The sequence below is a fragment of the Scatophagus argus genome, chromosome 13, assembly GCF_020382885.2.
Source record: "Scatophagus argus isolate fScaArg1 chromosome 13, fScaArg1.pri, whole genome shotgun sequence".
NCBI lineage: Eukaryota > Metazoa > Chordata > Actinopteri > Scatophagidae > Scatophagus > Scatophagus argus.
Window position 1 is genome coordinate 14,214,328 of NC_058505.1, and position 23,352 is coordinate 14,237,679.

At 42.6% G+C, this 23,352-nt stretch overlaps 1 protein-coding gene across 1 annotated transcript in view; it reads left to right on the forward strand.

Annotated features, from left to right (window-relative positions):
• dnah9l (dynein, axonemal, heavy polypeptide 9 like) overlaps nucleotides 1-23,352 on the forward strand; it is a 34,057-nt gene that overhangs the window by 8,668 nt on the left and 2,037 nt on the right. The window contains exons 19-85 of the mRNA XM_046408689.1: nucleotides 108-330; nucleotides 421-537; nucleotides 755-841; nucleotides 993-1,151; nucleotides 1,292-1,375; nucleotides 1,471-1,629; nucleotides 1,897-2,019; nucleotides 2,231-2,353; nucleotides 2,664-2,888; nucleotides 2,994-3,212; nucleotides 3,482-3,649; nucleotides 3,882-4,007; nucleotides 4,096-4,203; nucleotides 4,301-4,432; nucleotides 4,517-4,677; nucleotides 4,950-5,106; nucleotides 5,235-5,380; nucleotides 5,511-5,627; nucleotides 5,723-5,861; nucleotides 6,497-6,589; nucleotides 6,687-6,881; nucleotides 7,255-7,332; nucleotides 7,583-7,715; nucleotides 7,963-8,090; nucleotides 8,330-8,478; nucleotides 8,586-8,736; nucleotides 8,992-9,123; nucleotides 9,244-9,417; nucleotides 9,559-9,763; nucleotides 10,311-10,476; nucleotides 10,590-10,692; nucleotides 10,797-10,934; nucleotides 11,103-11,204; nucleotides 11,464-11,625; nucleotides 11,819-11,902; nucleotides 12,329-12,438; nucleotides 12,582-12,744; nucleotides 12,855-12,978; nucleotides 13,424-13,566; nucleotides 13,698-13,859; nucleotides 14,110-14,169; nucleotides 14,262-14,435; nucleotides 14,541-14,687; nucleotides 14,819-14,932; nucleotides 15,137-15,280; nucleotides 15,851-16,033; nucleotides 16,171-16,176; nucleotides 16,434-16,535; nucleotides 16,729-16,863; nucleotides 17,054-17,227; nucleotides 17,451-17,583; nucleotides 17,689-17,791; nucleotides 17,958-18,080; nucleotides 18,192-18,396; nucleotides 18,572-18,736; nucleotides 18,901-19,041; nucleotides 19,328-19,498; nucleotides 19,584-19,706; nucleotides 19,814-20,007; nucleotides 20,171-20,319; nucleotides 21,235-21,362; nucleotides 21,597-21,734; nucleotides 21,903-21,992; nucleotides 22,065-22,256; nucleotides 22,372-22,491; nucleotides 22,862-22,921; nucleotides 23,157-23,339. Coding sequence (XP_046264645.1) covers nucleotides 108-330; nucleotides 421-537; nucleotides 755-841; nucleotides 993-1,151; nucleotides 1,292-1,375; nucleotides 1,471-1,629; nucleotides 1,897-2,019; nucleotides 2,231-2,353; nucleotides 2,664-2,888; nucleotides 2,994-3,212; nucleotides 3,482-3,649; nucleotides 3,882-4,007; nucleotides 4,096-4,203; nucleotides 4,301-4,432; nucleotides 4,517-4,677; nucleotides 4,950-5,106; nucleotides 5,235-5,380; nucleotides 5,511-5,627; nucleotides 5,723-5,861; nucleotides 6,497-6,589; nucleotides 6,687-6,881; nucleotides 7,255-7,332; nucleotides 7,583-7,715; nucleotides 7,963-8,090; nucleotides 8,330-8,478; nucleotides 8,586-8,736; nucleotides 8,992-9,123; nucleotides 9,244-9,417; nucleotides 9,559-9,763; nucleotides 10,311-10,476; nucleotides 10,590-10,692; nucleotides 10,797-10,934; nucleotides 11,103-11,204; nucleotides 11,464-11,625; nucleotides 11,819-11,902; nucleotides 12,329-12,438; nucleotides 12,582-12,744; nucleotides 12,855-12,978; nucleotides 13,424-13,566; nucleotides 13,698-13,859; nucleotides 14,110-14,169; nucleotides 14,262-14,435; nucleotides 14,541-14,687; nucleotides 14,819-14,932; nucleotides 15,137-15,280; nucleotides 15,851-16,033; nucleotides 16,171-16,176; nucleotides 16,434-16,535; nucleotides 16,729-16,863; nucleotides 17,054-17,227; nucleotides 17,451-17,583; nucleotides 17,689-17,791; nucleotides 17,958-18,080; nucleotides 18,192-18,396; nucleotides 18,572-18,736; nucleotides 18,901-19,041; nucleotides 19,328-19,498; nucleotides 19,584-19,706; nucleotides 19,814-20,007; nucleotides 20,171-20,319; nucleotides 21,235-21,362; nucleotides 21,597-21,734; nucleotides 21,903-21,992; nucleotides 22,065-22,256; nucleotides 22,372-22,491; nucleotides 22,862-22,921; nucleotides 23,157-23,339 — 9,325 coding nt within the window. The remainder of the gene's footprint in view (nucleotides 1-107; nucleotides 331-420; nucleotides 538-754; nucleotides 842-992; nucleotides 1,152-1,291; nucleotides 1,376-1,470; nucleotides 1,630-1,896; nucleotides 2,020-2,230; nucleotides 2,354-2,663; nucleotides 2,889-2,993; nucleotides 3,213-3,481; nucleotides 3,650-3,881; nucleotides 4,008-4,095; nucleotides 4,204-4,300; nucleotides 4,433-4,516; nucleotides 4,678-4,949; nucleotides 5,107-5,234; nucleotides 5,381-5,510; nucleotides 5,628-5,722; nucleotides 5,862-6,496; nucleotides 6,590-6,686; nucleotides 6,882-7,254; nucleotides 7,333-7,582; nucleotides 7,716-7,962; nucleotides 8,091-8,329; nucleotides 8,479-8,585; nucleotides 8,737-8,991; nucleotides 9,124-9,243; nucleotides 9,418-9,558; nucleotides 9,764-10,310; nucleotides 10,477-10,589; nucleotides 10,693-10,796; nucleotides 10,935-11,102; nucleotides 11,205-11,463; nucleotides 11,626-11,818; nucleotides 11,903-12,328; nucleotides 12,439-12,581; nucleotides 12,745-12,854; nucleotides 12,979-13,423; nucleotides 13,567-13,697; nucleotides 13,860-14,109; nucleotides 14,170-14,261; nucleotides 14,436-14,540; nucleotides 14,688-14,818; nucleotides 14,933-15,136; nucleotides 15,281-15,850; nucleotides 16,034-16,170; nucleotides 16,177-16,433; nucleotides 16,536-16,728; nucleotides 16,864-17,053; nucleotides 17,228-17,450; nucleotides 17,584-17,688; nucleotides 17,792-17,957; nucleotides 18,081-18,191; nucleotides 18,397-18,571; nucleotides 18,737-18,900; nucleotides 19,042-19,327; nucleotides 19,499-19,583; nucleotides 19,707-19,813; nucleotides 20,008-20,170; nucleotides 20,320-21,234; nucleotides 21,363-21,596; nucleotides 21,735-21,902; nucleotides 21,993-22,064; nucleotides 22,257-22,371; nucleotides 22,492-22,861; nucleotides 22,922-23,156; nucleotides 23,340-23,352) is intronic.

Sequence of the window (23,352 nt, forward strand, 5' to 3'; positions counted from 1 at the left end):
AATGACTTCCTCCTTGGTGGAGGTCTGAGAGCATTTTCTGCTTTTTCCTGTGTCAGTCCTCTCCACTCTGAAACCGTACATCATTCTCTTTCCTCTCTATCCCACAGCGTGAGAGAATTATCCTCCTTTATGCAGGACACAGCCCACGGTCTTTCTAAAAAGGTGTCAGATGGCGACTATGCAGGCCTTGTGGCCATTATGGGACACCTCATGGCCATACGAGACAGACAGATTAGCAACGAACTGCACTTCAAACCTCTCAAGTCTACTGCTGAGCTCCTCAAAACCTACGGCCAGCAGCTGCCTGAGAGTGTCTACACACAGCTCGAAGTGCGTACCAATGCACAAATATGTACATTTCCAGAAATGTACCTTTATCATTACATGACATCCTTTGCTTTATCACCACAAAAAACACAGGAGCTGCCAGAGAAATGGAAGAGTCTGAGGAAAATTGCATTCACAGTTAAACACGAAGTGGCGCCACTACAATCAAATGAAGTTTCAGTTATACGAAGGAAGTGTATCCGGTTTGAGGTGAGGCTGTGTTTGAGTGGAGTAGGATGTCAGTGTCACAACCCCTTACAAAGAGCTCAGTATCTGACATATAAACCTTCTCACTTTCTGTCCTGCATTATATATGACACCACACACCCTGGTGTGTACAATTATAGACTGAGTGGTAAAGGCAGATGTTCATAGGAAGTGCATCTTTGAAGAATCCTGCATGTGCCTCTTTTTTTTCACAATTTAGGTCAAACAGCATGAGTTCAGAGAACAGTTTCGTACAGAACTAATCTTTAAGATCAATGTGGAGGAGCCCTATAAACTAATTGATAAGGTGAGCACTGGAAGACATGCTTTACTTCCTATTTAAAAAGAGAAATTTAATTGTCATTCTTTGCAGAGAAGCACCTTAGAGCGTATTATTAATTAGAACCCGACAAACAATCCCATTTTAACCTCCAGTGTTTCAAAACGTCTGTCCCCAGTCTAATCGAGCAGTAGCACTGATGGAGGCAGAAATGAAGAAGCTGCAGGACACAGCTGACCTGTTCGAGGTCAGTTTTCCAGACTACAAGCAACTGCGCCAGTGCCGCTCTGACATCATACTGGTCAAAGCAGTGTGGGACATGGTCATCTTTGTGAAGGTGCATATTTATTAGTACAAAATGCATATTTTGGCCACACCTACAGATGATGTTAAAAACTGCAGGGGAAATAGATTTTCCTCTGTAAAGTTCATCAAAGAATCATAGATGAAGTGTTTCCATTCTCCTCTCTGTGACAGACCAGTATAGAGGATTGGACCAAGACGCCATGGAAGGAGATCAATGTTGAGCAGATGGACATGGAGCTCAGACGATTCGCCAAAGTATGATAAGCTCTCATCGACAGACATTAGAATTTATCATTTTGCCGCAGTTGAGAAAAATGCTTCACTTCTGATAATTTATGACTACATTAAAGGAGATGAAGATGCTCGATAAGGAGGTGCGGGTGTGGGACGTCTATATGGGTCTGGAGTCGACCGTGAAGAACCTGTTGACATCTCTGAGAGCCGTGAACGAGCTGCAAAACTCTGCTGTCAGAGAAAGACACTGGCAACAACTCATGAACACCACCAAGGTGCAGGACCATCTCTGTACAGTGTCGAATTCCGTCTGATTCAATAATGTTCAGCAGTGATCACGTTCTGCTCTTTCTCTTCGACATTTAAAACTCTGCTGATTTGAGTTCTGTTCTTCTTTAGTGTTTATGTACTCTGCCTCCATTCAACTATCCAACCAAATCATGTGCAAGCCTATAAAGAAGAGGACAGATCAGTGAACCCAATTATCCTCAACTGAAATCTGATCACACTCGTGGTTGTCATGTATTCCTTTTGGTCCTCAGGTCAGGTTTGTGATGGGGGAAGGCACCACCCTGGGGGACCTTTTGGAATTGCAGCTTCATCGTGTGGAAGATGAGGTCAAAAACATTGTGGACAAGGCTGTGAAAGAAATGGCCATAGAGAAAGTAAGAATAATAGTTTCCAGATCATAGAATCATAGGGACCAACCAACAACAGTCCATTATCAGTCTAGTAGTCCTAAGGATCGTGAAGAATGAAGTCACAAATAATTATGCAGAAATAAGATACAAAATCTAATTAATAACATCCTTTCTTGTGTTAGTTGTAGCCTACTGTGTATTGTTTATGTCACGAACAATCATTTCCTACATTTAGGTTTTGGCCGAGATAACCCAGACATGGAGTGTTATGTCATTGTCATATGAGACTCATGGCAGCACTGGAACCCCTCTTCTCAAAGCAGATGAGAATCTGATAGAAACACTGGAGGACAACCAGGTGAATTTGATAACTGTGCCGATTCTACCAAGTGTGTGAAATCTAGTCTATTTCAGTAGTTTATGCTGAATCCTGTGTTGGTATGGAAGATCAGGCTCAGAATTACATGTAACAGTTTTAATTTTAAGTGTTACCTTGTGCTTTCCATATAATGCTTTCAGTCAGTCTGACTCCCTGACATTAGGGAGGCAATTGACTAGAGCAGAATATGCTCAGAATGAACGAATGGATACTAATTATTTAATTTATGCTTATAAGAGGCTTCTTACAGATCATAATGTAAAGTTGTTGTTTTTTTAATCCTCTGCAGGTGCAGCTGCAAAACATCCTGATGAGTAAGTACGTCGAATACTTCCAGGCAGAGGTCAGCGGGTGGCAGAGGAAGCTGATGGTGGCTGACCTGGTCATCTCCTCCTGGATGTCTGTCCAGAGGACCTGGGCCCACCTCAACAGCATCTTCACCAACAGCCACGACATCCGCTGCCAGTTGGCGAATGATGCAGAACGCTTCCAGGGAATTCACACTGACTTCCAGGTAACTCATAAATGTCATTGCCAACATGCATCCATCTCACAGAAACTTAAGGTTCTTGTTCCTCTTGGTTTTTTTCCGAATTTTTCTCCATCTTCTCTCACCCAGACTTTGATGACAGAAGTGGTGCAGAACAGTAATGTGGTAGAGGTGACCAATCAGCCTGGCTTCCTGGAGAACCTGGAAACCTTGCAGCAGAGGCTGTCTGTGTGTGAGAAGGCCCTGGCAGAGTACCTGGAGACCAAGAGACTCACGTTCCCCAGATTTTACTTTGTCTCTGCCTCAGATCTTCTGGAGATTGTCTCCAAAGGAACACAGCCCAAAGAGGTGACAGTTTACAGTTTAATCATGTTTTCTAAGAGAGCACATGTATATAGACTTTCAGCACAGTGTTGTTATCAGTTCAGCAAATTCTTTAAATTGCGGAGAATGTTAATAAAGATATGAATGAAAAATTAAGTGGACGTTTGACATTGATTTACTGTTGTTGTTTTTTGTTTTATTTTCTTCCATTCCAGTCAAGAGATTACAGTCTGCAAACAACATGATGTTTTACACAGAAATGTAACCATGAACTTTGTGTGTGTGTTTTCCAGGTGACCAGACACTTGCTGAAGCTGTTTGACAACATAGCAGATCTTTGCTTCGAGGACTCAGACAGCGGAGGAAGAGAGGAGAAGAATGGAGAGACAGTTGCTATAGGAATGTACAGCCGAGAGGGAGAATATGTTCCATTCTCTGAGCCGTGTGTCTGTGAAGGGCAGGTACTGATAAAACTACTCATTACAGTCAGTTATTGCTGCTTTCATTCATCATATTATCATTATCAAGGAGTGACGTTCCCTGTATTCTGTGTGTTATGTACAGTATATATTTATAATGCTATGTGTATACAGTGACCCTGTGTAATAATTTTCATGCCATTTCTAAATATTATATAGCACAGAATTCTGTTTTTATTTTCATGTATTTGTCACATTTTGTGTCCTATTTCAGGCGGAGTGCTGGCTGAGTGCCTTAGAGACCACCATGCGCTGTACGGTCCGAAAGGAGATCCAGGAGGCTGTAGCTGCCTATGAGGACAAACCGCGGGACCAGTGGCTGTTTGACTACCCTGCACAGGTCTGATAAGGTACAGGATGCAGTTTACCACTTTTATTTTCTTAAACAAATTTGTCTGCCTGTTGTCCGGTTCTCTTTCTGTTCATAGGTAGGGTTGACTGGTAGTCAGGTGTGGTGGGCCACAGACGTGGGAATTGCCTTCGAGAGGGTGGAGGAGGGATTTGAGTCAGCTCTCAAAGACTACAACAGAAAACAGGTAAGCTATAAATCCAGAGTAATACATTGTTAGAATGGTGGGTGAACACACATGGTTGTTTTGTTTCAGTGGCATTTGCTGAATTCTGGTTTTCTAGATCACACAGCTGAACTCACTGATCCACATGCTGCTCGGAGATTTAACGCCTGGAGACAGACAGAAAATTATGACCATCTGTACTATTGATGTCCATGCTCGAGACGTAGTGGCCAGTCTCATAAGTCAGAAAGTGAGTAAGACAAGCATTTGTTGCATGAGGCATCATACAACCAAGAAGACCTTCCTGTTGGTGTTACTGTTTTGTGTTTCTTAGGTGGCAACAGGCCAGGCCTTTGCATGGCTTTCCCAATTACGCCATCGCTGGGATGACGAAACCAGACACTGTTACGTTAACATCTGTGATGCCCAGTTCCAGTTCAGCTACGAATACCTGGGGAACACAAACAGACTTGTCATCACTCCGCTCACTGACAGGTATCCACACATACACACAGACACTTGCACACATTATTAAAGATGTGTACTTTAAAGAGTGAGATGGCATGTGACTGCTGGTTGTAGCCAGACATTAGTAATGGAGTATTATCTGGATTAAATAAGTTCAACCACATTGAATGCCATACGTGAATATATTCATGTACTTTACTCTGTTTCTTTTACACCACATTTTTGACAAATACACATGTCCGTTGAATTATACTTTGCTGAATGATGTATTGCTCATATCTCAACCCTACTTCTGTCAGGTGTTACATAACCCTGACCCAATCCCTCCATCTCACTATGAGTGGTGCCCCCTCTGGCCCAGCTGGCACCGGTAAGACTGAGACTACCAAAGATCTTGGACGCTCCCTGAGCATCATGGTATATGTATTCAACTGCTCAGAACAGATGGACTACAAGGTAGCACAGGGTGTACAGATGTTCTCTGTCCATTTACGTTGTGTTTACGTTGTGTCTACATTTATATTGTAAATTATATTTGTTCCACACTTCAACATACTGTCTGTGTCTCCCTCACGTTACTGCAGTCCATAGGTAACATTTATAAGGGTCTGGCTCAGACAGGTGTGTGGGGATGCTTTGATGAGTTCAACAGGATCTCAGTGGAAGTGTTGTCAGTGGTAGCTGTGCAGGTCAAGACTATACAGGATGCTGTACGCAACAAGAAACCAAGGTAGATGTGAAAATAATGACTTGCGTGATCATTTTTCCAAATATTTACTCATTAATTTTTCCATGAATCCAGTCTGGGGTTTCTCTATGGTCCATATTTTTAATCTGCTGTTGATACTGTGTGTATGTAGGTTTCATTTCCTTGGTGAGGAGATTGAGCTCAAGCCAACTGTGGGGATCTTCATCACTTTGAACCCAGGTTATGCTGGCAGGGCTGAGCTCCCAGAGAACCTCAAGGCTCTATTCAGGTCTGATATGAACAGGGAGTAAAAGGAGATTTTAAGTGCAAGAGTTAACAAATCTCAAGGATGACTCATTAATAGCTGGCTTGCTAACTGTTCAGGCCCTGTGCCATGGTGATCCCAGACTTTGAGCTCATCTGTGAGATCATGTTGGTGGCAGAAGGTTTTATAGATGCTCGTCTGCTGGCACGCAAGTTCATCAGTCTGTACACTCTTTGTAAGGAGCTACTGTCCAAACAGGTACATAGAACCACTTTCTACTTAACATACAGAGCACTGAGTGTATGATAACTGTTCATTTTTCTGTTTCGGGATGAACTTGTACTGTTTAGGGAGTTGAGATGCATATTAAAGAAACAAAAAGCTACTTCTGTTATGTCAGAGAGAGCACTTTTGCCAGGAATAGGGGAATTAGGGGGATTACTGTACATATTTAGGCATGCAACACCTGCAGTTCCAAGGCCATGAGGGTCACTACATTTAAAGGTGATTTGCTCATTCGTCAGATTCTGGGCAGACTTACACAACACTCTTTTGCACATGGTGAACTTAAGTGAACAAAAATAACATATGCTTCTAAATACACTCTCATCTTTCTCATGATATGTGATATGTGAAACATGATATGTTTCTTTTTGCACTGATCATTGTGGTTGCATTTTTAAACTGCTGCTAAATCCACCTTTATATTGGAGGACAAAAACAATCAAATGAAAAATGTGATTCTACAAAATATCAGATCTCAAATTTCTGGGTCAAGGAGGAGAAAATAGTCACATTTTCCTTGTTTATTTGACTCACATACAAATGAAAAATATGACCTATTAAAGCCATTGCTTTCATGATTTTCATAATCAATTCCCCGTATCTGTTAGGATCATTATGATTGGGGTTTAAGGGCTATCAAATCAGTTCTGGTTGTTGCTGGATCTCTGAAGAGAGAGGACCGGAGCAGACCTGAGGAACAGGTACGCATCAGTCTGTTGTCCCTGGTGGGTGCTGTCATTCACACCTAATCCCAAAGTGTTTTGCATTGCCACTTCCCAACTGTCATTTGCTGTCTAGGTGCTCATGCGGGCACTGAGGGACTTCAATCTGCCTAAAATAGTGACCAGCGATGTTCCGATATTCCTCGGGCTGATCAGTGACCTGTTTCCTCTGCTGGACGTGCCCAGGAAGAGAGACCCTGAGCTGGAGAATGCTGTTCGCCAGTCAGTCAGTGAACTGCGGCTACAGCCTGAGGAAAATTTCATACTAAAGGTGTTTCATTTACATTATGTCAAAACTGAAATACTCTTTACCTTTGTGTACAATGGCAGTGCCTATGTTTCAGTTGCACTACCAAGTGGGTGGTACAGCATGACTTTTTGATGCACAATGCACATGTGTATATGAATATAGAACTGCTGAATAAAACATTTTACTACATTTTACTACAGTTACTACATTTGCAGTTATTTATATTTTCTAGTATTGAATTTTGAGTTTTGTGTTGCAAGGATACACATTACTCAATTCCTTTGCGAACATGAAGACATGTATATACTAAGTTGCTGATTTGTTAGAAAGAAATGTCACTTTGTAATTATATGATTAATGATCCAGTAAGACAACAATGTTTGTGTGTCTACAGGTGACCCAGCTGGAGGAGCTGCTGGCTGTCAGACACTCTGTGTTTGTAGTTGGTGGACCAGGAACTGGAAAGAGCCAGGTGAATTTCAGTATAACTACTGCAACTTTTTAAACAGGTCGATTATAGCAAATGTCCTCAAACCCAAACGTGTTCATTTTCAGGTTGCAACTATGCTGTTAAGTTTGGATGCTTTATATGTCTTTGATTTATTACGACGTAGAAGGTGCATCAAACACCTCCTGTCTATGGTATATTGTCATGATTGATTTGCTTTTGTGAAAAAACAGAGTTCACAGTGTGTCAAAAATGTAAAATGTTGATTCGCCAGATCTTGAAGACCCTACACAGAACCTACTCAAACATGAAGGTGAAGCCTGTATGGAGTGACATCAACCCTAAAGCTGTGACTACAGACGAGTTATTTGGGTACCTGCACCCTGCTACCAGAGAGTGGAAAGATGGTGAGGAGCTTGAGGACCATACAAGGAATATAATAAGCTGTAAATGATAATTAAAGGAACCAGCATTTTCTCTAGTCGTTTTGATGTCAAGTCCATAATTTAGTTCCCAGTCTTCTCAGAATTTATTAGAATTTGTTAAAGTACTTTCAGGAAATAGTTTTGATATGGAAAAACTGGAATCCATTATATGACTTTGCATTGTTACTTTTAAAGAAAATACCACTGTACATTGTACTCTTTACTGTAGGTCTGTTCTCCTCTACCATGAGAGAGCTGACCTCAGTGAGCCATGATGGTCCAAAATGGATTGTTCTTGATGGGGATATTGACCCCATGTGGATTGAGTCACTCAACACTGTAATGGATGACAATAAGGTCAGGTTGTTCTCTGTTATTGATCTGTGTTTCCATTCTCATGATGCTGGAATTAGTCCATCAACCAAGCGTTTGAATGCACCTTAATCCTTAGATCAACAGACCTAAAGAGTACACAAAAATTTGTACCTACATGTATGTCCGTGTCAGTCACCTCACACCCTGCTGCTGTGTATATTTGAATAAATGCTTAAAAGGCGCAAAACTTAATTAGTTTAGTTTTCCTCTCTTCTGTCCAGGTTCTGACTCTTGCCAGTAATGAGAGGATCAGTTTGTCTTCCTCCATGCGTCTGCTCTTTGAGATATCCCATCTGAAGGCTGCAACTCCAGCCACTGTGTCCAGGGCAGGGATACTTTACGTCAACCCACAGGACCTTGGCTGGAGCTCGTAAGACACACACACACACATATATATATATATATGTAAAATTAGAGTTCCATTTCTTCACTTTTCTGAAACTTTGGTTAGCCGTGCTGTCTTAACTGTATTCCCAGGTATGTGACAAGCTGGATAGACACCCGACAGGCCCAATCAGAGCGAGCCAACCTCACCATTCTGTTTGATAAGTATGTGCCGTACTGCCTGGAACAAGTCCGCTGCAACCTGAAAACCATCACTCCCATACCAGAAAACAGCATGGTGCAGGTTAGAACACACACAACACACTCATTATGTGTTTCACCTCCAGGCCAAAGGGTCTTTATTAGGCCCGTCACAGGTCAAGGTTATGTTCATGTATCGTAAAGTTGATCATGACAGGCCTAGTCTTAGTCATTGTGTTAAATACCTTTTACATCCTGTCTTCTCAGTTTTATTTAACCAGATGTTGAATTTCTATGTCGTACTCTTGCATATTGACAAGAAGAACAATGTTAAATGCATGTGTTTTTGGCCAATCAGACACTGTGTTCCTTGTTGGACTGTCTGCTGACAAAAGACAACACTCCCGCTGACTCTCCCCGAGAACTTTATGAGATCTACTTTGTCTTTGCCTGTGTCTGGGCCTTTGGAGGGGCCCTCTTCCAGGATCATGTGTGTGGTGACTGAAAACACTCACTCCTTTTTGTGGCTGTGTTTTACATTACAGATAATTACCCCATTCAAATCATCATATGCCATAATGACGTTGTGTTTTCCCACCACTTGTTCCAGCTGAATGACTACCGTGCTGAATTCAGCCGCTGGTGGTCCAAAGAGATGAGAGCAGTGAAGTTTCCCTCTCAGGGCACCGTATTTGACTACTTCATTGATTCTGAGACTAAAAAGTTTACTCCCTGGAGCGAGAAATTGGTGCCGTTTGAGCTGGAGCCTGATGTGCCATTACAGGTGTGTGTACTAATGGTGTGTGTGTGTTTGTGTGTGTAGTTGTGTACAAGAGAGCAGAATTACTGCGCATTATGTTTAAACTCATTGTTGGACACATTTTAGACAAGCCCTTTCACTGAGGCCATATGATGTGCATTTCAGACTGTGTTGGTCCACACTCCAGAAACCATTAGTCTGACCTACTTCATGGACCTGCTGCTCCAGAGGGGAAAACCTATCATGTTAGTAGGCAACGCCGGAGTGGGCAAGACCATCCTGGTGTCTGATAAAGTGGCCAAGCTGAAGGAGGACTACATGGTGGCCAAAGTACCCTTCAACTACTACACCACATCAGCCATGCTGCAACGTAAGAATCACAGGAGTGAGAACAAATATATTGGGTTATGTGCTTACTAAAAATAAATACAGATTCTGCACACTGATGGCACAGAATGAGGTTTGCAAGGTTCTGAGAGTTTGAATTTGGGATAGTTTAATAGATTCCTAATGCCAACAATCTGTATATCATGTTTATAATATACCTGTAGCATAGACACCTGTACATACTGTATACCTGGCACTTACTGCTTGTTGCACTTCTGGTTAGATGCCAAACTGCGTTTCGTTGCATTGTACTTGTACATGTGTAATGACAATAAAGTTGAATCTAATCTAATCTAAACACTTTGTATGAGTAGAGTAATCCCAGCTAAAAAAAAAACTAAGATTCGGACCTTAAGATTCTTTACCTTTTGAAATTCATTACTTGTATTTTTAACTCTGTTTTCCTGGCGTGGCATTTTGAAATTCATAACTGAGAACCACAGTTCTATTATTCACACACTGACTGAGTTGAATGTGTCATATTTCTTGTCATTTTCATCAACTGTTTCCTGCATTATGTGGACTTCCAGGTGTCCTGGAGAAACCCCTGGAAAAGAAAGCTGGTCGTAAATTTGCGCCACCTACTGCTAAAAGACTCATCTACTTCATAGACGACCTCAACATGCCCGAGGTGGACTTTTATGGGACCGTCCAGCCGCACACACTCGTACGCCAGCACCTTGACTACAACCACTGGTGAGACTGAGAGACAATACACACGCAATTAATTCACATACTGTGTAGTGAATTCAGGTTACGCTGAAATTCAGTGGTTAGTTTGAATCTAAATACAAAAAAAACCTGTGTAGGTATGACAGACAACGACTGGTGCTGAAGGAAATTCATAACTGCCAGTACATCACCTGTATGAACCCCACAGCTGGAAGCTTCTCTATTAACCCCAGACTTCAGGTAAACACACATCACCTTTGAAGAATTTAAATTTAGGAAGCAGTCTGACAGATTCTTCCCACAGAATGATAATGGAAAGTCATTGTTCCATCTCTCATTTTCAGAGGCACTTCTCAGTGTTCGCGGTACATTTCCCCAGTACTGATGCATTAGCCACCATCTTCTCCAGCATCCTGTCAGCTCACTTCCTCCAGGGTGGATTCAGCTACGGGGTCTCTCGCTCAGTGGGAACTCTCATACAGGTAAACCCCTGCAGCATCGGTGCAGCGTCTTTCTATCCTAAACTGTAGTTTTTGTTCTGATCAATGCAAAAGTCAGTTTATCAGCCCCTCTGTGCTTGATAATGCCCTTTTATTCTCTATCCATTCATCCAATCTATCCATCCATCTTTTTTTGTTCTGCTTATCCAGGCTGCTATCTGTCTGCATCAAAAAATCAGCCAGAACTTCCTCCCCACAGCAATTCGCTTCCACTACATCTTCAACCTGCGAGACCTCTCCAACATTTTCCAGGTAACACTCAGGCATTCAGATAAAAAACATGAAATCATATAAATGATTGTCAAATGATTGTTGTCTCTTCTGTAAGGCACCAGGATGTGTGATTAATTAATCAATTACAGGTGCATATATCTGACTGTATCTGTCGGTGAGATATCTGTTTCCTGGGAGATGCCTGATGCATTTGATGTATCAAATTCATTAGTACTTCAAAGCCAGGCATGGGTGACTGAATCACAAGATTATCTGTTTGTTGTATTTTGGTGCGTAGGGTATCCTGTTTGCCCTCCCGGAGAGTATCCGTTACCCCATGGACCTGGTTCACCTGTGGCTGCATGAGAGCTCCAGGGTCTACTCTGATAAACTGATGGAAGAAAAAGATGTTGAACTCTTCAACAAAATCCTGCTGGACACTGGCAAGAGATATTTTGAGGTAAAGAATGTGTTTGTCTTTAAAATTTGCCACATTTGTAGGTGAACATTTTATGGGCTTTTCATACAATAGTCTATGATTCACTGAAAATAAATGATCAGTTTCTAGCCGCTGAAGAGCCGTTTAACTGTCGAATGGTCGAGATTTGCTTGCCTTTTTAATTTTCTGCTTCTGTTGATCCGATTTTCTCCAGGGAATAGATGAGTCCATCTTTATCCACCAGCCTCTTGTGTACTGTCACTTTGCCCAAGGAGTGGGAGAGCCTCGCTATCACCAGGTTCAAAACATTCATATGCACACAATCTTACCCTCTTGTGAAGCTATTCCAGTCTGGAGTCCATGTTGCTCTTTTCAAGCATCCATTTATTTTTTATTAACTGTGGTAATAAAATGGGTGAGTTTAATTGTTTTTGACTTCAGTCAATTTAGTGCGTGGATTATCTGCAGCTCATATTCAGAGATCTTACGGCGTAAATTCTGCTGTCATGTCTTATCTGTCAGAAAATAAATGAGGATGAATGCACTGTCATTAACAAACTAATTACCTTTCTTTTCTTTGTGGGATTTGAATTGAAAGTTAATCAACTCAAGTCTTGATAAGAACTTAATTTCATTATGTATTTGGAAGTTACACACATAGTTACTGGGCCACTGCTGTCCTTACTCAAGAGAGCAAACTTTATTTATTTTCCCATCTTGTCAGGCTTCAGACTGGGAGAAACTCCAGAAGACACTGGCTGATGCCCTGGAGCATTATAATGAGCTGCACGCCGTCATGGACCTGGTACTGTTTGAAGAGGCTATCCAGCATGTGTAAGACACACGCATACACAAGTTGCAAATTTCAGTAGAAGATAAACCATCTGCTAACATGCATAAGGGAGGATTTATACAGATGAGCACATTTGTAGGTCACAGACCATGAGCACACTTTTAATTATGGTGTTTGTGTTCAGGTGTCGGATCAGTCGCATCCTGGAGGCCCCCTACGGTAACGCCCTGTTGGTGGGAGTTGGGGGCAGTGGGAAGCAGAGTCTGTGTCGGCTGGCTGCCTTCCTCAGCACACTGGAGGTTTTTCAGATTACCCTGCGTAAAGGCTACGGCATTAATGACCTGAAGGTAAACACGCATTTACTCGCACGTGCACAACTGATGCAAAATGTCCACTGTTTGTCCCAGGTGAATGTATGCCGTGCCATTTATGTGTTTTATGTTGTTTTTATTTCCAGACTGATATTGCTGCACTGTATATAAAGGTGGGGGTGAAGAACATCGGGACAGTGTTCCTTCATACAGACGCCCAGGTTCCAGATGAACGCTTCCTGGTGCTCATCAATGACATGCTGGCCTCAGGTTTGGCTGCACTGATGTAGGATGAGTGCCCATTCTTTTCACGAGCGAAGAATTTTTGCTTTACCAAAAGCATACTGTTTTCTGTGGAATATCAAAGAGCTTTTTTTGCATGGATTTAAAAAAAATTGAGTAAATGAATTTAACAACCCTCTGCAGCTTAAAATTCATTTTTCATCAGAGATTTTTGGTGGGATCTAAATAGTTGAACCACAGTCCCAGCCAACCTTTATTAGTGAATTATATTTTTCATTTGTGGGGTGTTGGATAAATGATAATGATTCAATCCCTGGTTGCAATGGCTGGTAGAAGCGTTTTATTTGGTAGAATGCTGAGCAAAAGATCTGAGCCCAAGTGGCATCACGAAGCACAAGGCAAATTCTCTGACCTCTGAACTCTGTACTCACATTGTACTGTATTTTGAGGTAGTATCATTTGTGTTATTCAGGGGATATTCCTGACCTGTTTAGTGATGAAGAAGTGGACATGATTGTGACGTCGATCCGAATGGAGCTGAGGGGATTAGGACTCATAGATACCAGAGACAACTGCTGGAGCTTCTTTATTGAGAGGATACGACGACAGCTCAAGGTCTGAAACATTATTTATTAAGTCATGTGGGATATGTATCAAAGTAAAATATGATGTTTTTTTTTAAAACCCGTGTCTCATATCATTGATATCATGTATCATCTGCTACCATTCTCTTTACCATCCTCCAGGTCGTCTTGTGTTTCTCCCCAGTTGGTTTCACACTGCGGACACGTGCGCGCAAGTTTCCGGCTCTGGTTAATTGTACAGCAATAGACTGGTTCCACCCCTGGCCTCAGATCGCCCTGCAGTCCGTCAGCTCCACTTTCATAGAGAAGATACCCGGACTGGAGGTGACAGCACATTTACCTACCACTTATATTCACTTGTTTTTAACTCCCTTCTGGAGTTTAGGAATAGAAACTTGTATCTTAAATAGTTGAAACGTACGAAAAAGTAGCCTATACCAGTCATACCCATAAATATGAACAAACTAAACAAAAATGGTAGTATATTAAGACACATTTGGATACTGTAACCAATGCATGTTCATATAATACCACAATGATTACCTGAATCCCTGTGCGTGTTTGTCCTCCGCAGCCAAATGTGCGGGCATCTATCAGTGAGTTCATCTCATACGCCCACACCAGTGTCAATGAGGTGAGTTATTGCAAACAACAATGTGTGCTAACCACACCTGACAGCTTCTCTGAAATCACCTCTCGGGTTTCTTGTTTAACTACACCCGACAGGTGAGTGTAAAATACCAGCAGAATGAGAAGCACTTCAACTACACCACCCCAAAGAGTTTCCTGGAGTTTATGAAGCTGTATGGCAATCTGCTGGGTAAAAAACGCACAGAGCTGACCCAGAAGATGGAACGGTTAGAGAACGGCCTACAGAAACTGCAGACGACTGCCTCACAGGTCAGACAATATACAGCGGTCTTCTTTGTCTGTCTACATGTTATATTCTCGCAATCCGATTTGCATGTCGTTATATCCCAATGTTCTCCTGTCCTTCTCACTCAGGTGGAAGATCTGAAAGCCAAGCTTGCAGTGCAGGAGGTAGAGCTGTGGCAGAGGAACACAGATATAGAGGCTCTCCTAGCTAAAATTGGACAACAGACAGACAAGCTTAACCAAGAGAGAGCTGTGGCAGATGCAGAGGAACAAAAGGTAAGTGTGTGATTGTTTGCGTGTGTGGGGCCTCTTGGGCAACAGTAAAATAGATGTGAAGTCCTGGATCATCAAAATGACACCATGTTTTGAGTTTCATCTTGTACCACTGCTTTCCTGCATTTCTTCAGGTGGCAGCAATCCAAGCTGAAGTGACCAAACAGCAGCGGCAGACAGAGGAGGACCTAGCTAAAGCTGAACCTGCTCTACAGGCCGCCAATGCAGCCCTCAATACACTTAACAGGGTAAAACTTGTCTCACGATTAATTTTATTAGTTTGGTTTAATTAAAGTAGTAAGTCTGTTTTATATGTACACAGTCTCTAGCAGTGCAAATATACTGAAGAAAGCATTGCAAGGTTGGCTCCATCCCAACCCCCCAAATGAAAATTTTATGTGTGTGTGTGTGTGTGTGTGGGTGGGTGGGTGCGCGTACATGCTGTCATCCAGTTAAACTTGACAGAACTGAGGACGTTCCCCAACCCTCCAGCTATTGTCACCAACGTCTCAGCGGCTGTTCTGGTGCTTCTCTCTCCCCAAGGCCGAATCCCCAAAGATCGCAGCTGGAAGGCTTCCAAGATGGTCATGAGCAAGGTGATATTCTGCAGTGATGTTTTGTAGAGTCTTTTAGATTAATGGCTATCTACCCCAAAGCCAAAAAGTCCATTGTCAATAAATTCCCCAAACTGCTGAACTAACATCATGTCACATTTAAAATGACTTATTGCTCATCCCATGTCTGAGCTGCTAACACGACTGAGAATTGAATGTTTATATTTATGTTTGTATCTGTTTTCACATTTCTCATAGTGACGTAGTGACTGCTGTTTTTCATCATCAGTTTGAATGTTTTTTATTTTTTCTGTGTTATATTGAATGTTTTATAACCTCCGTACTTCACGCTCTGTGTGCTATTGCTTTTTGTTTCTTGTAAAAGAGATTTTTAATCTCAGCAGCACTTTCCTCGAAGGTGGTAAATAATACTGAAAGAGTGATTTTGTTATATTCAGCAGTTACCAGTACTGTTCAGTGCTTAGTTTATTTTATTTCACTCCTGAATCCCTGCTTCTGATGAAGAATTAAAAATAATACCGCAGTATTGCATGTGGAAATTGTGAGGTGACACCACTTCTCATCCACACGTACACACAAATGCGCCTCCAGGTTGATGACTTCCTGCAGGCTCTGGTGAACTTTGACAAAGAGCACATCCCCGAGGCCACAGTGAGGTGTGTGAGAGAAGAGCACCTCAGTGACCCGGATTTCAACCCCGAGTTTGTTCGGCAGAAATCCTCGGCTGCTGCGGGGCTCTGTTCCTGGGTCATCAACATCATACGCTTCCACGAGGTACACTCGTGCACACCAGCTGCCACGCACGGTGTCTACCAAGCTAAGCCGATGTGCTGTTGTTCACTGTACCACAGTGTTCACGTTGTTTGATCAGTTATTTTCTGTTTTCCCAACTGTTGTGCTGCCCTGGGTAGATTTTCGTAAGTATAGCTCTACTTTGTTGTGTTTATATTATCATATTTCAAATGTAGTGTGTGCACAATGACATTTATGTGATCACACAGATGAAGTGTTTTTATCATTAGTTTTGTTTCAGCTCATAATGTTTTAGGACTGCTGTGAGTGTCTCTCATGACAGAAAATGTTATGGCAGGTTATGTTTTATGTCACTAATTGTACTGTATTTATACTGCAGCCATCAAAATAACGTATGTGTATGCGTTTGTTTTGTCCTCAGGTATTCTGTGAGGTTGAGATGAAGAGGATGTGTCTGTCTCAGGCCAATGCTGATCTGACTGAGGCTGCTGAGAAACTGGAGGCCATCAGAAAGAAACTCGCTGTAAGTCTGTTTAGATCATCGTTTGTGTGCTCTTTGTTTTACTCAAGTGACCGTGACTTTGTGGTTTTTTTATAGGTCATAGTCCACTCCCGCCTCTCCTGCAGCAATCATTTTTAGATGTTTCTATGAGGTCAGCAAGTCATCATATGTTTGGCTGTTCCTCTTCCCCTCTCTCTCTCTCTTTCTCTCTCAGGAGCTGGACAGCAGCCTGGAAACTCTGACAACAGCATTTGAGAAAGCCACATCAGAGAAAGTACGCTTTCAGGAAGAGGTCAACCGCACCAACAAGACAATAGAACTGGCCAATCGGCTGGTCAAGGGACTGGAGGTGGGCACAGCAGCGACCAATGTGGGATCAGCTTGATTCATGTTTCTTGATTTCAGACATTTTGTATTATTGTAATATGTTATATATTGTGCAAGAAGTCAACATTTTAAACATTACTCACAGTACTAAAGTACTGTGTGAACAGTACCCAGGTGTCTCACTGTATGTATATTATATGTGCATGTTTCAGAGTGAGAATGTGCGCTGGGCCCACTCAGTGGCTCAGTACCATGAACAGGAGAAAACTCTCAGTGGGGACGTCCTCCTAACAGCAGCGTTCATCTCCTATGCCGGATCCTTCTCCAAGAAGTACAGGAGAGAGCTGCTGGACAACCTCTGGATGCCTTTCCTGCGCAGCCAGAAGGTCACAGCCTTACAAACACTTAAATGTTTTGCCCAAATTAATCTACAATGAAAAAATATTTTGCTAAGTTATAAGGTTATCTTTGTATTTGACGTGATAAAGCTTTCTCTCTTTCCTTCCTTTCCTCCCTCTGTCATTCCTACAGCTGCCTGTCCTTATAACAGGGGTTATGTTTAGATTTCCATGATAACAACTCTTTTTATTTTGTTCATCTCTCCATCAGATGCTCATCCCCATGACAGAGGGCTTGGATCCAGTGTCAATGCTGACTGATGATGCAATGGTGGCCCAGTGGAACAATGAGGGCTTACCAGGAGACAAAATGTCAACTCAGAACGCGACCATCCTCACTAACTGTGAGCTGTGGCATTAAATATACATCAACATGTGGATGATAGGTGGCAGCATACACTGTGCAGTGCCAGGTTTGCCATGTGTGGGTCGTGTGTTTGTTGTTTCAGGTGAGCGTTGGCCTCTCCTCATTGACCCTCAGCTGCAAGGCATCAAGTGGATCAAGAGTCACTGTGGCAGCAACCTCAAGGTTGTCAGTCTAGGGCAGAGAGGGTGAGTTTTTGAAATGGACTTGCAGTATGGACCTGTTCTGGACCTACTGTTGTCTGGTAGGCTTCAGCAGTGTTGTTAGTTTCTCCATCTGGGAGAAGTGACTGATTTGAACTGATTATATGTGTAAGTGTTCTTTTTAAATTTTCATTGTCAAATGTTCTTCCAGCTACGTAGATGTGATAGAACAAGCTGTAGTGGCAGGGGACACTGTCCTCATAGAGAACCTTGAGGAGTCCATTGATCCTGTTATTGACCCTCTGCTGGGACGACACACCATCAAGAAGGGCAGGTAACTCAAGAGACACACATGTGAGGATGTGTACCGTACAGACAGAACAACTACTTTCTGGCCTCTCCTCTCATGTTTTACCCGAACCCCCTCTGTAACGTGCTCTCGCAGTTGTATAAAGGTTGGCGACAAGGAGTGTTTCTTCCACCCGGGCTTCAGACTCATACTCCACACCAAGTTGGCCAATCCTCATTACAAGCCGGAGATTCAAGCGCAGACCACTCTCATCAATTTTACAGTGACCAGGGATGGTCTGGAGGACCAGCTCCTGGCCCAGGTGGTGAATCAGGAAAGGCCCGACCTCGAGCAGCTCAAGGTGGGGTGAATTATTTATTAGGTCTTTTCCCCCATGATATGGCAAATTAGTGTCGGCACCCCGTGTCAAAACATAATGCTGAGTATGGTAATATTATAACACTTGGTTCATTATAATATTCAGTTAAATCTAACAGTGTTCATAAAGTTTTTGCTGTTTTTGCAATTCCCTGCAGAGTGAACTGACCAAACAGCAGAATATGTTCAAGATAGAGCTGAAGCTTCTGGAGGACGAGCTCCTGACTAGACTGTCTGCTGCGGAGAGTAACTTCCTGGGTGACAACCTGCTGGTGGAGAAGCTTGAGACCACCAAGCACACTGCTGCTGAGATTGAGATGAAGGTAACAGGGTGAATGTGTGTGCTTAGCTGCTGTGAGTTCACTTCTTTTTGTTTTCAGCTTTCATTTCATCCATTCTCTCCATATTTCCTCTAATGCTCAACCATAACTCTCCACCTCTTCTTCGTCTGTCTTCTGCCTCCCATCTATCTTTCCTTCCTTCTCAGGTCCTGGAAGCTAAAGTTAATGAGGTGAAGATAAATGAAGCCAGAGAACACTATCGTCCTGTCGCTGTCAGAGCTTCTCTGCTCTACTTCATCATGAACGACCTCAACAAGATCAACCCCATGTACCAGTTCAGTCTCAAGGTAACCAAAAGGGATAGACAGGAACACACTGACAGCCTGGGAACAGACCACTTCAATTAACACACGGACACTCACGTTGACTCTGTGCTAACCTCCAGCTTTGTTTTGTGTTTTATTGTTTATTGTTAATGTAATGTAATCCCTGAATGAAATCACATCTAAAACTTTGGATAACCTAAGATAAAAAAATAAATAAAAGATGTGATTTCTTGTGAAATCTGTGATGGGATGATGTGCAGCCTCCTTAACAAGCTCTTTACATATCCATCCTCCCTCTTGTTCACAGGCTTTTAACGTGGTTTTCCACAAGTCTGTGGCGATGGCGGAGCCTTCTGAGGATGTGAAGAGCAGAGTAGACACGCTCATAGACTGTGTCACCTACGCCACCTTCAACTACATCAGCAGGGGGCTATTTGAGAGAGACAAGCTCACCTTTACTGCACAGCTAGCCTTCCAGGTGTTTATGTGTGTGTGTGTGTATCCATGTCAATGGTAGGGACAGAGTGTGTGTGTGGTCCCTGACTGTGTCCTCCTTTTTTTAGTTGCTCCTGATGAATAAGGAGATAGATGTGCGAGAACTGGACTTTCTGTTACGTTTTAACATCGACCACGGCTATGTCAGCCCCCTCGACTTTCTCTCCAACTCGGCGTGGAGCGCCATAAAGGTTCATGCATACAAACACATTCACTGTGGATTTTTTTTTTTTTTTTTGGACTTAGATCCATGCATGATGTTGTCAAACAGCGCCACCTGTCCCTTGTCTTTGCTCAGGTGATGAGTTTCACAGATGAGTTTCGTGGTCTGGATCGGGACATTGAAGGCTCTCCTAAGCGCTGGAAAAAGTTAGTGGAGTCAGAGTGTCCAGAGAAAGAGAAGTTTCCTCAGGAGTGGAAAGGGAAAACGTCCCTGCAGAAGCTCGTCATGATGAGAGCCCTGAGACCTGACCGCATGACTTATGCTCTTAGGTTAGTCAGGGTTCTTCCCTCTTGTTTTCTGTGTGTCAACTCTTCCTGTTCCGCTCATATATATATATTTGCTTGTTGCTGGTCCTTCTGGGTTCTCCACTTTTCCGTCACTCTTTTGTAAACTCTGTGAACTATTTCTGCTCTTTTCGCTGCCACACTGCAGGAACTTTGTGGAGGAGAAGCTTGGTGCGAAGTATACAGAGGGCCGAAAGACTGAATTTGCAAAGTCCTTCAGAGAAAGCGCTCCAGCCTCACCTGTGTTCTTCATCCTCTCCCCAGGAGTGGACCCACTGAAAGATGTTGAATCACTGGGTACTATAAACCTGCACACACTGCATGCTCTCACACAAGTGTCGCTGATGGGCTTTTAAAAAATAGCACTAATACTTTACATTGCAAGCATCTTTGTGACAGGAGAACAATCATGTAGCAAGTTAATGCAGAGAAAATAAAAATAAGGTCTAAGGAGAGAGCCAGCAAGAACCATAAAGTCTGATTTATGGTAGGCCATCCAGCATTGCAGATTAGTGTTGTATTTTCAACTGAAAAAAAGTTGTTGTCAATACTTTAATCTTGGACTCCTGGAGAATTTTGTTATGTCGCAGATACCTCGTATATCGTAGCACAATATGTGACTGTGTAATGTTACAAGTGTTGCCATGGAGATAGTTATCGATCCACACCAAAGTGGCTGCTTGTGTGTCGGCAGCAGCTCCTGTGGAAGGAGTGTGGACGTTTAATGAACTGGAATTTTTTTTCAGGTCAGTTCCAGGGGACGAACTCAACTGTGTTTATATTCATTGACTTATTGATTTTATTTTATTGATTTTTAAGTCCACTGTACAGCGTGCGGGGAATGTGCCACTCACAGACTGGCAGTGGGTCATTCAGTGTAGATACATTTTGTAATTTAAAGACATACGCACAGCAGGACATCTGTATGATTTAAACGGCTGTCTGCGCACATTAAAAACACAGAGGGTCTCTGTTTACCATGGAGATGACTTAAAAGCCTTTTGCTGAAGCGTAAATTGAAAACCATGTGTGACTGTTGAATTTCTGTCGAGCAACACTCATCAAGTGTCAAACAACCTACCATAAGTCAGCCCTAAGAATGATTAGTGAACATCAGGAATGTATTTAGTGCAAGTAGGATCAGTCGAAGCTATTTTTTTTTAGTCTGCATCAGCATAGAACAGCTTAAAATTCGAGGCTCTGTGTCTCCAGGAAGGAAGCTGGGTTTCACTATCGACCTTGGGAAGCTTCACAACGTTTCCTTGGGCCAGGGCCAGGAAGCTGTGGCTGAGGTTGCCATGGAAAAGGCTGCCAAGGAGGGTCACTGGGTTATATTGCAGGTTCGACTGGAGGAGAGATGGGTTTTCTGTGAATATTTGGATAGCTAGAACTAATGTTTTATCACAAGTTAAAATCTTTGACAGAATTACAATTGAGAATTATTTAAATGTAGTTTTAAAATTTTTTGATAAATTATGAATAAGAACGTTTTTCTCTGAAGTGCTACCCAACCTCTACATAGTCTGTTTTCTTTGCTAGATTTAGATTGTGTATTTTCATTCACATCCCTGTAGAACATCCACCTGGTTGCTCGCTGGCTGGGTTCTCTTGAGAAGCTCCTGGAGCGCTGCTGCGAAGGCAGTCATCCAGACTACAGGGTGTTTATGAGCGCTGAGCCAGCACCAACACCCCAGGAACACATTATCCCTCAGGTAGAGATGCAGTATATGTGCAGGAAGGTCATCCCAGTGCATCAAGCATAGTCACATAATGACTGTAGAATGCCATTCATTACTGCAGCAGTGTATAAGTTCTTCTCTTTGTGAAATAGTGTCATTAAGCACAGATGTGAATCTTTTGATCTTGTATGTTTTTCTCAGGGCATCCTGGAAAATGCTATCAAGATCACCAATGAACCTCCTACAGGCATGCTTGCCAATTTGCACGCTGCTCTGGATAACTTTGACCAGGTGGGTGTCTATCGTCTGCTCTGCAAGTCGGGCTTGATTTGGTTATTTATTTATTTACTGGCCTCTCTCTAGGACATCCTGGACCAGTGCAGCCGTGAACAGGAATTTAAGACCATCCTCTTCTCTCTATGTTACTTCCACGCCTGTGTGGCAGAGAGAAGGAAGTTTGGACCCCAGGGTTGGAACAGAAAGTACCCCTTCAACACTGGAGACCTGACAATATCAGTAAATGTCCTCTACAATTACCTTGAGGCTAATGCACAGGTAGGAGGTGTTGTTGGTGTTATAAGTTAAATGAGATGATACATGAGAGCATGGTGATTTTAATAAAGATAAATATTACATTGGCAGTAATTTCATAATGATTATGATGATGAAGGTGCCATGGGAGGACCTGAGGTATCTGTTTGGAGAGATCATGTACGGAGGACACATCACTGATGACTGGGACAGACGGCTCTGTAGAACATACCTGGAAGAATACATGCAGCCCAACCAGGTTTGTTCATGAGGAAGAAAGATAAAGTGAGAAATGGTGAATGAGGCGCGTTGAGGTTGAATGTTAGCACGCTCACCTGTGTACTCGCACAAGAGGACCAAATGTGAACTGGCTCTGGTGTAGGCAGTATATGGCTGCCAGACTGAACTTTTTTTTTATTTTATTTTTGGATTGCAGACTGAGACCATTTTGCAGTTTATAGCAATTTGGCTACCTTTGGGCCAGGGACTGCACATGCAAGCTAAAGTGTGTCTGGCAACCAAAGGTGCCAAATTTAGGCCAAGAAATTTTGGCTGCCTGGATTGGGATAATTTCATGTTTTGTCCTGTGTTAGACATCTGAAGCGAAAAATTTCTGTTGTATTTCCCAGTTTGACCGTAAGCTTGCTTTGGCTCCAGGGTTTGTCGTCCCATCCAACCTGGACTACAAGGTAACAGAGATAGATCCTATTTTAGCAAATGTTTCCTTGAAATGGTTTAACTTTCATTGTCAGTTGTCCTCAGTGTTGAACAGCAAGCTGGTCTGAAAAGGACTGTTAACTGCATAGTGGTGTGTCTCTCCTGTTTATCTCTGGATAAAAAAAAGTCAAAAGTTCAGACTGTAAAACGCAACACAAATAAAAGGACCAAATGCCTCACACTGTTTTTTCTCTCTCTACATTTCAGGGCTACCATGATTTCATAGATGAGATGCTGCCCCACGAGAGCCCAGTGCATTATGGGTTGCACCCCAATGCAGAAATTGAGTTCTTGACAGTAACATCAGATAGTCTTTTCCATACTCTGCTGGAGCTGCAGTCTCCTGATGCTGTGACGGGGGAGGGAGCATCACAGACCTTGGAGGAGAAGGTAGCTACGCCTA